This window comes from Chionomys nivalis, chromosome 4 (assembly GCF_950005125.1).
Source record: "Chionomys nivalis chromosome 4, mChiNiv1.1, whole genome shotgun sequence".
Taxonomy (NCBI): domain Eukaryota; kingdom Metazoa; phylum Chordata; class Mammalia; order Rodentia; family Cricetidae; genus Chionomys; species Chionomys nivalis.
The window spans coordinates 19,971,099-19,984,774 of record NC_080089.1 but is presented as its reverse complement, the minus strand read 5'-3'; the positions used below and the strand labels follow the sequence as shown (position 1 = coordinate 19,984,774).

The 13,676-nt window shown below is 39.9% G+C and overlaps 1 protein-coding gene across 4 annotated transcripts in view; it reads left to right on the top strand.

Moving 5' to 3' along the window:
- Positions 1-12,978, top strand: part of LOC130872912 (zinc finger protein OZF-like) — a 31,507-nt gene extending 18,529 nt beyond the window's left edge. For 2 of the 4 annotated variants that reach the window (XM_057767289.1, XM_057767290.1), the window contains exons 4-9: positions 987-1,141; positions 1,792-1,880; positions 2,702-2,828; positions 6,080-6,163; positions 7,325-7,398; positions 7,798-12,978. In XM_057767289.1, coding sequence (XP_057623272.1) covers positions 1,117-1,141; positions 1,792-1,880; positions 2,702-2,828; positions 6,080-6,163; positions 7,325-7,398; positions 7,798-9,210 — 1,812 coding nt within the window. In that variant the 5' untranslated portion in view covers positions 987-1,116 and the 3' untranslated portion in view covers positions 9,211-12,978. The remainder of the gene's footprint in view (positions 1-986; positions 1,142-1,791; positions 1,881-2,701; positions 2,829-6,079; positions 6,164-7,324; positions 7,399-7,797) is intronic. The other 2 variants (XM_057767293.1, XM_057767291.1) reach the window with 1 other exon arrangement.
- Positions 12,979-13,676: the final 698 nt, after the last annotated feature.

Genomic DNA, 13,676 nt, shown 5'->3' with positions numbered 1-13,676 from the left:
CACATAAACCAGACATGGTGGACACATCTGCAGTTCTAGTAGCTGTGAGTTAGAAGTAGAAGGATCAGAAGTTGCATGGTGAGTTCAAGGCCAGCCCTTATAACACACTATATGAGATACTTTCCTTAAAAAAGAAAGAAAAGTAAGATAGATTCAAATAGACAAGGTTTTCCAAACTTCTTGTTTTTATTTTTTGAGGACATGTTTTTTGTTTTTTGAGAAAGGGTTTCTCTGTGTAGCCCTTGCTGTCCAGGAAGGTCAGACTGGCCTCAAACTCACAGAGAACTGCCTGCCTCTGCCTCCCGAGTGCTGGGATTTAGGGCAAATGCCACCCCTACTTCCCCATTTTTTGTTTTTTAACTTGGTATCTTTATGTGGTTGAGGCCCTAACTTACAGTCTTCCTGCCTTGGCCTCTTAAGTGCTAGTATCAAGTGTGTGGCATCGGGCCTTGTACCAGACATACTTAAGAGTTGTCAAATAGCAGTCATGTTAATTTTTAAAAACATTTCAGTTTTAGTTTTTTAAAATTAAGTCATAATATGTAGCTATGAAGTAGTCATTTACATATGGAGTAGTGAATTCTGTGTAGTGCTGTGGTGGACCCATGTTTGGTCATGTTAGGGATCAATAGTGGTCATAGGAAATCAAACTTTCTGGACAAACTCAGCTTCATCAAGTCTCAGTTCATTTCCAAGCAGCTAATACTAGACTGATTACTAGAGCTGCCTGGATGTGGGTGTTTAGTGTGGGTAATATATCTACTGATATCTGCTGTGTAGGATGGTTATGATAACATGGGAGTTAGATACGTAAAGGTGCTAGCACAACTTCTGACAAAACTGATAAATGTAAATGAGTATGGCTATTGTTAGTAACTAGATGTTTGCCGGTGGGTTCACATATATTATCTGCAGAGAGTGAGCACTATTGTGTGATGTTTGCTGACTGACGTTCGATGTTGTTGATTAATGATTGATGTGAACAGGACTCCATATAACCCTGTATTAAGAGGAATGGAGATTGCCTCTGTCCACTTAGATTCATAAGCTGTCCCGAAGTGATCTTGGCCTCAGGGAAGGGAGTGTTCAGGCACATTTCACCATCAGCATCACGGGATGGCAGCCATTGATTTGTCCCATGGTAAGTCCTTGTTGAAGCTCTTTTTTAGACTGTTTTAGGTCTCTCCTGTACAACAAAGTCCAGTGGGCAGGGCTTCAGTAGTCTTGTGTGATTCACAAAGAGCTGAAATGGGTCACATAATAGTGCTCTGTGATTTAGGGTCCCGGTGTGTATGCTTTCCGAAGAGGTGCTGTATAATTGTCATGAGTTCTGTCACCAGGGGCAATTTAGAGTCATGTTTTTCTTTTTACTTTTTGTTTTGTTTAATTATTCTTGTGTGTATGTATTTGTGTGAGTGAGGATACATGTGAAAGTCAAAGGACTTTTTTGGGAGTCAATTTTCTCCTTCTGTTGTGGAATCCTGGGATCAAACTCTGGGCATCGGGTCCGAGCACTCAGACTAGCCTGATGGTGCCATCTCACCAGCCCCAGAGTCAGTTTTTTTCACACCTTAAGTTTCTCTACTAAGTGAGAACACTCCCTTCCTCAGCAGGTAGCACAGTTCCTAGCCTGCTTCCCTGACTCCAGGGGAGACGGAAGTGCTTTGGCATTTCTTGGTAGGAACATGTATTTATGTGGTATGATGAGTGTGCAGATGACAGGGGAATGTCATACTAGAGTGAAATGACTTCACGGCTCTGGGATTTGATGCCGTCTTTCTTTCCTATCAGGCCTTCTTTCTAGAGAGCCTATCTACATCTATGAAGAAAACACAGAGGTAGAAGGGACAGTGACTGACAACCAGGCAAATTGTTACCAGGTAAAAAGAAAGAATATCATTCTACCAAATAGAACTTTTCATCTGTGATCTAGATGCACTTCCTTCTGGAGCCTAGAATCTAGACAGACTCAGCCTCCAGGATTTAAAGGAAATGCATTTTCCCTAGGGGCTAAAGTGTGTCTGACAAATTTTCCTGGTGAGCAGAGCCTTATATTGGTGACATGTTACCTTGCAAACCATACTAGCATTTCTGTAATTGCTGCTTACTGTGTTTGCTTGGCTGGGGATTGAACCAGGGCCTTTTTAGCCATGCTAGGCACATGCTTTACCACTGAGCTGTATCCCCAACTCCAGTAGGTAATCTTATTTCTTTGTTCTATTTAAAGTCTGGCTATATAGCCTAACCTTCTGGCTAGTCTCAGCCTTCCTCCTTTGTTGTGGTCATAGACCTCAGCTTACTAATCCTGAGCCTCATGTGTCACCTATATGTTTTTTTTGTTTTCTTGAGTGCTCTGGCATATGATAAGACTGGCAAGAGCACCCTTTTCTCAGATGATCTACTTATTGGATATCTACAGTTTGCTTAGAAATGTTCTGCAATGAGACAGTAGGACCAGAAGAGCGTCTCTCTGGCTGTGCTGGTAGAAGTCATGCTTATGAAATGCTGCTAAAATCATGTGGCAGTAGAAGGTCAGCAGAGCGAGTTTAGAGTTTAGAGTTCCTGGGGCCATTGATTCCTGCAGCTGCCTTGGGGCTGATCTGAGAACCATGGATAGGTATTAGGTCCACCTTCCTAATTTTCCATTGAGTACTAGCAAGAATGTTCATTGGCTCAAACCAACATGTGTGTGATGGTTTAGGATTCAGTGACCTTCGATGATGTGTCTGTGGAATTCACCCAAGATGAGTGGACATTATTGGACCTGACTCAGAGAAACCTATACAGAGAGGTGATGCTGGAGAACTACGAAAACTTGACCTCCGTAGGTAAGGCTGCCACATTCCTCATTATCTTTTATGAAACAGGCACATACTGCATGCTTCTTAATGTGTTAGAAATTGATCGTGTTAATTATGAGTATAATGGAATGACAGGTGCAGTTTTTAAAATGAAACTGCTTTTGTGTGTTGGTGGGGTCTAGGGACTCACACCTTTAATTCCAGCACTTGAGAGGAAAAGGCAGAAGCAGGTAGATTTCTGAGTTTAAGGTTTATATAACAAATTCCAGGCCAGGCTAACTAACCAGGGCTATATTAAAAAAAAAAAAATTAAGAGAGAAGAAAACAAAAAACCAAACCCCAAACTGACTTTTTGTAAGCACGCACATGGCACATGCTGTCATGCAGAAACCAGAGGGGCATTTGCTGTTTTCATCTAGCACTGCCTTATTCTTTTGAGGCAGGTGTTCTCCCCGAGCTAGAGCTACTCAGCCCTATCAATCCTGTCTACCCCGCACACCCGCACAGGACTGTAGTTACAGGCATATTCAAGACCATGCTCAGCTTGTTATGTGGGTTTCTGAGATCAGAACTCAGGTTCCTGTAATTGTGTAGCAAACACTCTTAATCACGAGCCATGTTCCCAGCTCCAACAAATACAATTCTTACATGATACATAATAATCCACAGTGCAGTTCTTTTCTTTTCCCTTTCTTTCTCTCTCCCTTTCTTCCATCCAGTATACTCCCCAGTCTCCTTCAAATTCATGGTCTCTTTTCATTAATTGTTGGTGTGTGTATGTGTATTCCTAAATATATAATTACAATCTACAAAGTCTGTATAGTTTTACTTATATTTATGTTTTCAGGTTTACTGATTGGGTAACTGATTGCTGTGGTCTTCTCCCTCTTAGCATACCTTAGTTGTCTGTAGTTCTCTATGTAGGGTTGAGACCTCATGAGCTTCCTTGAGCCCCTCCCACATGAGCCTGTCTGTTGGAGTTCTCCTTGTCCAGCTCATCTAGACAGTCATCTTCTTGGTAATTTATGGGTGTAGCTTCTGACATTACTAAAAGATATAATTACAGCAAACTCTCTGATCCTCTTCTTCCAATATATAAAAATATTTCCTGATCCTTAGGCGCAGGAGTTGTTTTATAGCTGTATCCATTGTGACAGTTCAGCATTTTGATGGGTTATTGTTTTCTGTAATGGTCTTCATCTGTTCCAAAGAGAAGTCTCTTTGGGGGTGAGGACTATCCTGATATGTGGGATATAAGACAAATGTGTAGAGTGCAGTTGGATTATGCTGATTTTCTAAGTGGTGACTGTAGGTTCTGCAGGACCCACAGTTTCCAGTATTAGGTGTGATTTACTGTCCGTGAGTCTCAAGGCAGTTAGAGAGCTGATGTCACCTCCAGGGTATGCGTGTCACTTTTCTGTCCTTACGGCTATCATGCCATGCTGTTTGTTGTGGTGGTTCAGAGGTATCATAGCTGGGTTGGACTCATTTGCTTCCGCTTTGGAAGCTTGCATGGCGCCTTCTGGTACCATGAAAACCAGTTCTCAGGTAGGAGACATTCAGTCGTTTCTAAATCAGGGCCCATGGGCCTTGTGTCTGAGGCGCTTGGTGTCATCAGCCATTGGGACTTAACCTTCTGCCTTTATGGGCCAACCAAGGGCAGCAACAATAATCTGCAGTGTTTTTGAAGTCTCTTGGACAACCCTGTTCAACAACTCAAAAGTTCTCATATCTGATGTTGAGTTTTTGTTAAATGGTCTTTGGCTATTTGAGGGAGTATTGTCAGTTCAGGTGGGAAAACTTCATTTAAACTGTGTGCCTCTATTATACACACCAACTTAGGTGTACAATGGGTATTTTTAGGTAGTCAATATTATGATTCCTTAAAGCTTTTTCAGATATCCTTACTGTTATTTTACCCTCTCTCCTTCTGTATATTCTCCCTCCCTCTTCCTAATTAAAGCCCCTCCCCCATTTTTCTTATTTCCCATTTAGCTCACCTAAATTCTGTTCTTCTCTGTTACTGCCCCACTCTCCTGACTCCAGCAAGGGTCCTTTCTACTTTCCTGGTTTCTACAGCTGCTCCAGGTTGTATACTCATCTGGGTGCCTCCGATCTGAGAACATAACGTGTCTGTCATAGTTATATGGACCACATTTTCATTACCCATTTATTGATTAAAGGACGTTTAGCTTGATTCCACGTCCTATAACAGAGCAGCACTGAACATGGCTGAGCAACTATCTGTGGAGTAGGATTTCAAGTCCTTGGACATATGGCAGGGAGTGGTATAGCTGGGTCATACGGTAGATTTATTTTAGCTTTTTGAGAGTTCTCTACACTGGTTTCCATAGTGGCTGTGTCAGTTTGCAACCCAACAGCGGTGGATGGGGCTCCCTTTTCTCCTCATTCCCTTCAGCACTTGTTACTGGTTATTTGCTGATCTTTGTCTTCCTGAGTGGGATAAGATGAAATCTCAGAGTCATTTGGATTTGCATTTCTTCAATGCTAACGAAGCTGAACATTTAACTTTTTTTACGTAACACATTTTGATTCTATTTTACCCATCACTGTGCCCTCCCAGATCCTTCCTAATAGTGGACATTTAAAAAAGATATTTCTTAGCCATTTTTTTTTCTTTTTTGTGAACTCTAATTTTGTTTTCTTTCTTCTGGAATTAAAGGTGTGCACCACATCTGTCTTTCCTTTTTTTTTCCTTACTCTTTTGTTTTCCTTTTTCTTCTCCACTTTCTTTACCCTTTTCTTTTCTCTTTCCTTTCCCCTCATTGTGACTTTCTCCTATTTTTGGCAATAAAATCTTCTGTGTATAGTCCAGGCTGGCCTCAAACTTGGAGTTCTTTGTCCTCATCCTCCCAAGTTACGAGATTTCAAGTTGCGTACACCACTTAGTAGGCTTGTTTTGGGGGGAGCAGAGATGAAATCTCAGGGCAGTGACATGCTAGTAAATGCTCTATCCTTGAGGTGCAGCTCCTCTTGAAAGTGTATATTAACTTGCGTTTGACTTTCAGGGGTCCTTTTTGGGACACAGAAATAGGAACATTGTGTTTGCTTTTATGGTGCTAAAAATTGCTCTTAGAGCCTTGGGCACGTAAAGCAGGCATCTACCACTGAACTACACCCCACCCTCCCCTGTATTTGTATTTTTGCTCATTTTGAATGAATTACCTTGTTTTCATTTGAACTATGATTTCCTTAGCCATATGAAAGTTTGTTATCTTTTGTTTGAAGCTCTTCCACTCATGTTTCTGTATATACAGGATGTCAGTTCTTCATTCCTAGTCCGACCCCCTGGTTAAAACAAGAAGAAGAGTTGGAGACGGTGGAAATTACAGTTCCTCAACGTGAGTATGCATGTAGAAATCCGTTTGAGTTCATTATTGTTTATCAACCATAATCAAGTTTTCTTACAATGTACGCCTCAGAGATTAGAGCCATTTTTCTCAGAGTTTGAGATATCTTCCATTTTACATAATCTGTTGTTTCTCTCTGTTCATGCATAGCTGTGGTCTTACAACACTGTGTTCCATTTCCTAAGTTTACTCCTTCAATATCAACTGTTTTCCCAGACCTTTCTCACTTTCCTGTTGCTGTAATTGCTGTAGGATCAGTTTGTAATACATAAAATGTTGACTCTACTTTTTTTTTTAATTTTATTGTTTTTTTTTTTTTTTTTTTTTTTTTTTTTTTAATTGCAGCTTTTTGTTGTTCTTGTTTTGGAGGTGCTGGGAATTGAGCCCAGGGTCAGGGCCTGTGAGGCAACCATTTTACCCACTGAGCAGTTCTGTCGCTAAATTTTTGTTATAACAAAATCCTTAAAGTAGGAGAGAGAGTGTGTGTGTGTGTCTGTCTGCATGTCTGTGTGTGTGTGTACACATCCCAGCACACCTATGGAGGTCATAGAATAACTTTGGAGTCAGTTTTCTCATTTCCAAGGCTTGAACTCAGATTTTCAAGTTTTGTAACAAGGTGGTCTCCACCTTTTATTTTGAGATCAGGCCTGTCACTGAGACCGAGTGTTTACTAACTGGGTGAGGCTGGCTGAGCAATGAGCCTGGGGGAATCTTTCTCTGCTGCTCCAGTGCTGGGATTATTAGCATCTATCATTATTCCTGGTATTTCAAAGTTGGTTATATAGGGTTCAAACTCGGGTCTTCTTGATTTACCAACTAGCCATCCCCCCTGCTCCTCCCTTTTCCTTGTTTTCTGTTACTAATTTTGAAACAGTGTCGTAATATAGGCCAGGCTGCTCTTGAACTTAAGACTCTCTGGCTTTTGCCTCTCGGGCCGTAAGTGCACTGTCGTGTCTGCCTCACTTCATTTTCTCATCTCTTTGTTTTCCGCCTCAGCCGTTAACGTCCGAGCCATCTTTCCAGCCTTCAGTTTTATTTTTTTAATGTGCCTAATTTGAAAAGAAGGACAAATAACCCTTACCACCTTTGAATTTCTTGTACATACCACTTGTTTTTTGAACTTTCTACATTTCTCTTTCTGTTTAACTTCAGAATTGGAATTACAACCCGATGATTCAGAGCTTCCGAATTACTTAAAGATGCCAAGTTCCAGTGCAGTAGAAATGGTGAGACCAGCAAAGGATTTTCTACTTCATACTCAAAAAAGAGGAGGGGGTCCCTCTGTAGAAAACTCTTTGAGATGAATAGTCTATACCCAAGAGGAATTAATACTTCAGGAGAACTATTTGGGGTATCATGAATTGGGAAATTCCCCAAATATACCATAAAGATCATGTCTCATTGTTTCCACTAGTATGTGTTTCTACATATACATTAGACATAGAAGTTTCAGCAGTCTCACGGAAGTTTACACCTTTTTAAGAAATGCATGTAACTCGCCAGTCATCAAGATTTTGGCCAATGGATTTTGTCGTTCAGTTTGGAAAAAATAGAGGTCAGGAAATGAATGCATGGAAAAGAAACTGTAAAGCTCATAATGAACATAAAAATGTTTGTGTCTTCAGGTAGCTGATTCAGCCCTTCCTCAACAGTCAGAAAACCACAGTGAAGGGGACTTGTGTGACTCTAAGCCATGTGGAGAAGTGCTGGGTGAACAATTATGCCTTAACCCAGAGGTGAGCATGCAGAGCCAAGGATACAGTTCTGAGTGTAACTGGTATGGGAAAGACATTCTTTCTTTGCTCAAGGAAACCTCTACTGGACAGAACATTTCTGAGCTTAATCAGTGTGGAAAAATCTTCAGTCTGACGCCAAACATCATATACCCGAGCACTAGCACAAATGAGAAACCCTTTGAATGCACAGACTATGAGACAGTCTTTTTTAATCAGCCATACTTTCAGGCAGATATGAGGCCTCAGAATGGAGGAGAACCATTTGACTGGAATAAATATGGGAATGGTTTTATTCATCCCACAAGCTTTGCTATGCATCTTCCAATTCTCAATGCAAGAACCCCCTACAAATTTGAGGAATGTGGAAAGGATTTTCAGTATTTTGCATGCCTTAATAATCCCATGGGAATGTGCACTGGAGAAAAATTCTGTGACTGCAAGGAATGTTGGAAAGCCTTCACGGTTTCCTCACACCTAACTCAATATGTCTCAATTCATACTGAAGAAAAATCCAAAGTATGTAAGATATGTGGGAAGTCCTTTGCTAATTTTTCTCGACTTTCTGCACATGTAAAAACTCATAATGAAGAAAAGCCCTTTGTATGCAAGGAGTGTGGAAAGGCCTTTAAAAATATGTCATACCTTAATGATCACGTTAGAATTCACACTGGAATAAAATCATACAAATGTATGGAATGTGGGAAAGCCTTCCTTCGATGGTCAGGCCTCACTGAACACATAAGAGTTCACACTGGGGAAAAGCCTTACGAGTGTAAGGAATGTGGAAAAACCTTTTCTAGATCTACTCAGCTTACTGAACATGTAAGAACACACACTGGAATCAAACCTTATGAATGTAAGGAGTGTGGGAAAGCCTTCACTCAGTACTCAGGCCTTGCCACACATGTACGAATTCATAGTGGAGAGAAGCCCTTTGAATGTAAGGAATGTGGGAAGGCCTTTACCAGGACCTCTGGCCTGATTCATCATGTGAGAACTCACACAGGAGAGAAGCCTTTTGAATGTGTTCATTGTGGGAAAACCTTCATAACTTCCTCCCATCGCACAAAACATCTGAAAATTCACAGTGGCGAAAAGCCCTTTGTATGTAATGTATGTGGGAAAGCATTTATATATTCCACATCCCTTAATATTCACATGCGAACCCATACTGGAGAGAAGCCCTATATATGTAAGCAGTGTGGGAAAGCATTTGCTGTTTACTCACGTCTAAGGAAACATAGCAGAGTTCACACTGAAGAGAAGCCCTATCAATGTGAGGGTATGAGTGTTGCTATTTAGCCCATCTGTTGCCACCTTTAAATACTGACAGTGACACCAAAGATCATCAAGTTAGTCTTAGCTGCTTTGTGTGGGTTATAATGGCTCACATTGGCCTTAGACAACATCCTAATTTTATGAAATAGGATTATTTAGGTGCCCCCTCAAACTTTTCTTCTTTTGGGCAGTTTTGAGGTTTGACCTAGAATATCACACATGCTAGGCAAGCACTCAATCACTGAGCTACATCCCTGGAACCTTTTTATGAATATCTGAATCTGAGCATTTGTGGGTCATAAATGAGGCCAGTATACAAGATGGCCTCATTCTGATGTTTGACTCTTAGTGATTATAACATTTCTAAATGCTATGAAATGAAACAGATTGGATCCTTTTGTGGGTTAGTGTGTCTTTTTAATGTGGAAAGACACAATCCAGGCAACTACTCTGACCCCACTGATTCCAGTAAGCATCCCAAGAAATAGTCCTTATCCGTTCTTAGTAGCAGCCTGTTTACAGATACTATTTCTGTGTTCCTTCATAAAATTCAGAAGGTACATTCTATCCTACCTTTTGGACCTGTTTCTGATTGAAGTGGCAGTAACTTTGTTCTCAGTGTGGTTGAGATTGATGGTCTGAGGGCTTTATGGATGCTAGGTAAGTGCTCTGCTGCTAAGCCGCATCCCTCGCTGGCTCTTAGTCTCTTTAGTACAAATTTCTCAGTTACTGTAATGTGGGCTAGCTGAGAGTGTACCAACTCCCTTTTAGCTTCAGTGGTCTCTCCTTTTACATTTTACTAAAAGTACTCAAGAGGAATCAGATTGATTACACCTGTCACATAAATTTCCAGTTTTATCACTCTCAATTTCTAGCTTCACACAAATTACAAGAATAACAGTTCTGCATTACATATGTAATGTTACCATTACACATCACTGATTAGTTTTTCTTCATGTTCCAGTAACATGTTCCTCCTTCCTAAGGCAGTCCTCCCCAGAATAACCTGTACCTATCGCTCAGTTTTTAAGCTGCTTGTATCTGTTTAATTATGTTTTACTGCAATGCCTTAGTATCAAGAAAACACCATAGCCAGCACTGGCAAAATGGCTCAGAAGGTAAATGTGCTTTACCTGGTTTAAATGAAATCAGGAACTGAGTTCGATCCCAGGACCCTGTCTTGTGAAAGGAGAGAATGAGCTGCCACAAGTTGTCCTCTACTTGTGCATGCCTGCCACAGCTTTCACACACACTTGATGTGTGCCATAACATTACACAGAACAACAGAAACCAAGGTCTTCAGATTCACTCTAAAGGAATAGTATGGGGTTCCGTATGGCGTTTTCATGTATCTGTGTATTACTGTATGTTGTTCTCATTAGCTCACCACTTTTTGGATAAAATTTTAGGGCTGTGGATTTAGCTCAGTGGTAAAAGTCCTTGCCTAGCATATGCAAAGCTAGTTTTTATCTCCAGCCCTGGACAGATAATGTACAGCAGATTATATTCTCATACAAGAAGAGCTTGGGAGCTAGTGCAATGGTTCAGAGGGAAAAGCTCTTGCCATGCAAACACGAGGACCAGAATTTGGATCCTGTAATTCCAATGCTTGGGAAACAAGATGGGAATGGAATCCTCAGGTGATTTAGGTAACTAGGTTACTTGAATCCATGAGCTTCAGTGCAGCGAGACCCTGCTGCAATAAATAAAAAGGGAAGTGAGTGGGGACACCTGATAGTATCTTTTGGCTTTCACATGCCACATGCAAATGTGTAAACACACCAGCATGCACATACACACACATTAAAAATAACAGCATGCTTGACTCTGGTGCAGACTCTTCCTGGTATGTGATCACTTTCACATGACAAAGCCTGAGATGAGGCTTTTTTCCTCTTCTGATAAGATTGCAGCCTTGTTGGGTGAGGTCTCCACTTATTACCCTCGACTATCAAATGGAATTCTAAAGACCCTACCTGGACAATCATGTGTGGTGTATATTTAACCAAGAATTTGAGAGGGTCAACAGTACATATAGATTCTTTTGATTTACCAGATAGGTAGTCATATCTGTAGATAATAATGGTATTCTCTTTTTCTATTTTAGTTGTTTTTTTTTACAGAAATGAGTATGATGTCCAGGACACGAGTGAAAGTAGTAAAAGCATATTTTCTGTAGAATTATAATGCTATATGCTCTCCATCATACTGATTTGCTTATTAGATAGAAGGGTGTTTTTAATATCTGAATTTTGCATAATGATTTTATAGTATTTCTTTATTTGTGAAGTAAAATTCCTCTTGGATTCATGAATTGCTTTTCCCATGTCCTCTGTGATGACCATACTCATTTGCTGGTAAGGCTAAAGTACCTAGGATTTCCTTGGTTCATAATGCCTAATAAATACTGGAATGAGTAAAAGGACTCTAAAATAAAGGCAGTCATTTATTAATAGTGACGATATATTAGTTGTTTTATATTAACCTTAAATTCCTAGATATATCCAACTTGGACATTAAGGATCATTTTGTTTTGTGTGATTGCTGGGGACTCAAACAAACCCAGGACTAGCAAGCACTCTGCTACTGAGCTACAATTTAAGCCATTTACTCACATAAAGATTATCATAGCTATCCTTGAGTAACATTGCATAGAAGTTCTCCTTGTGCAAGAAGAAATGGAGTATGGAGCAGGTAGAGTGCCTGTTAGCAGTGTTCAAGACCCTCAGTCCTCAGCACCACCAAAACAAATTTTGAAATTAACTGACTGGTTTTTAGCTGTAGATTAGAACAGTGTCACATACTACGGTGAAGTATATTCCTCACTTTTCTAAATCCCCAATTTGTTGAGTTCTCCTGAGCTAGAATAACTGATACTTTTGGGTACCTGTATTCTGTCTTCTTAAATTGTTCGGAATCTTTTATGTTTATAGGACACCTAATATTTACAATATTATTTAAAAATTTTTTGAGTATATTTTTCTTAGGTATGCTTTCCTTTTGACATGAAACAAAAATTTATTTTTTCTTGTATTCCTAATATTTCCTGGTTGTATAACTAACTTTACTTTGAGTCTATCTTCATTCTGCAGTGATTTCTTGTATTTACATTGAGTTAACCTTGAAAGTATCCAGTATTCTTTTGGACTGTATCTGTCTCAAGCAGAGTGTGTTGACACACACTGTAATCTTGGATTGGAAGCCAAGGCTGGAGGATCACAGATTTAAGGGTAGCCTGAGCCTAGGCTACTTTGTGAAACACTGTTTTAAAAATACAAAAGCTGGATTAAAACAGAAAAAACAAAACCAAATGCACCCAGAGGTGGAGTTGGGGGCCTGATAAATAATTTGGGAGGGCAAAATTGTCTTGAAATATTTAAACTTTCTGATATGGTTTTTATTTCATTGACTCTGGTAGGTATTTACATGGCTATATATAAGCTTTCTTTTTGTATCCTTAGTTAAAAAAATTGGGGGGGGGTGCTAAGATTCAAACTTAGGGCTTTGCACATGCTAACCACTGACGTATCCCAGTTGTAGGTGTCTTTTATACATACTGTAGTTGAAGTTTTAAAACTCTGAATACTTGAAAAATCCAGATTAACAATTCTTTTTAGACCATCATGTAAAATGCAATTAGTAACAAATTGGAATTTTAGCAACTTGTTTTTTTCTGTATTTGTTGCATGTACCTTCTCTTTGTAATGATGTTTTCATTGAAATTTTACCCAGTGCTTGAAATTTATGTACTCCATTTGCTTTTAGTTGCTATTCTAAAACATTAAATTCAGTTTTAAAATAAAATCTGTTAATATTGTTTCTTTCTGAGTTTGCATACAGCCAACGCTCTCTTCCTGAGCATCACAGCCGCAGAGACCTACACTGCCATAGAAGAAAATCAAAGTAACAGAACTGATGTTTTATAGAGGATTTATTAGTAATAGATTTGCACAAAGTGAATTTAGCTAAGGAAGTGCTGCTGCCCCCCTCCCTGAAATACCTCAAGGATGTTACTCAAGCCTGCTAGATCAATGCAAATTCACACTGCTTGTATGTAAATGTTTGTTCACCAGAACTGTCTGGGTCAGCCCCTAGTCCATCTCCAAAGAACATACCTTTAACAGGCAGGTGCAGGGGGCAGCACAGGATCACAACAGATACCAGCTATAAGTTCTGTTCTTGAGAAAAGCATAATTCTGCCAGAAGGACAGGACCCTTCATCTGAAAAGTACAATGCTGTCATGCTTCAATAATTTTGGCAATATTTTTTGCTGTGTGAGTCTTCCCACCTGCTCAGGTGGCCAGACTTGCAGTCTCCGGTCTCTGTTTAAATGTTTGAAATGAAACCTGGGGCTGGGACCTAAAAGATTTAAGGATGACAGTGTATAAAATACCCTAAGGTGTACATAAATTAGTGAAATTGATGCCAGCTCTTACTTGTGCGATAGCCCCATTTGGCAGTGTGATTTAGTAAAGAGCTTTTAGTTCAG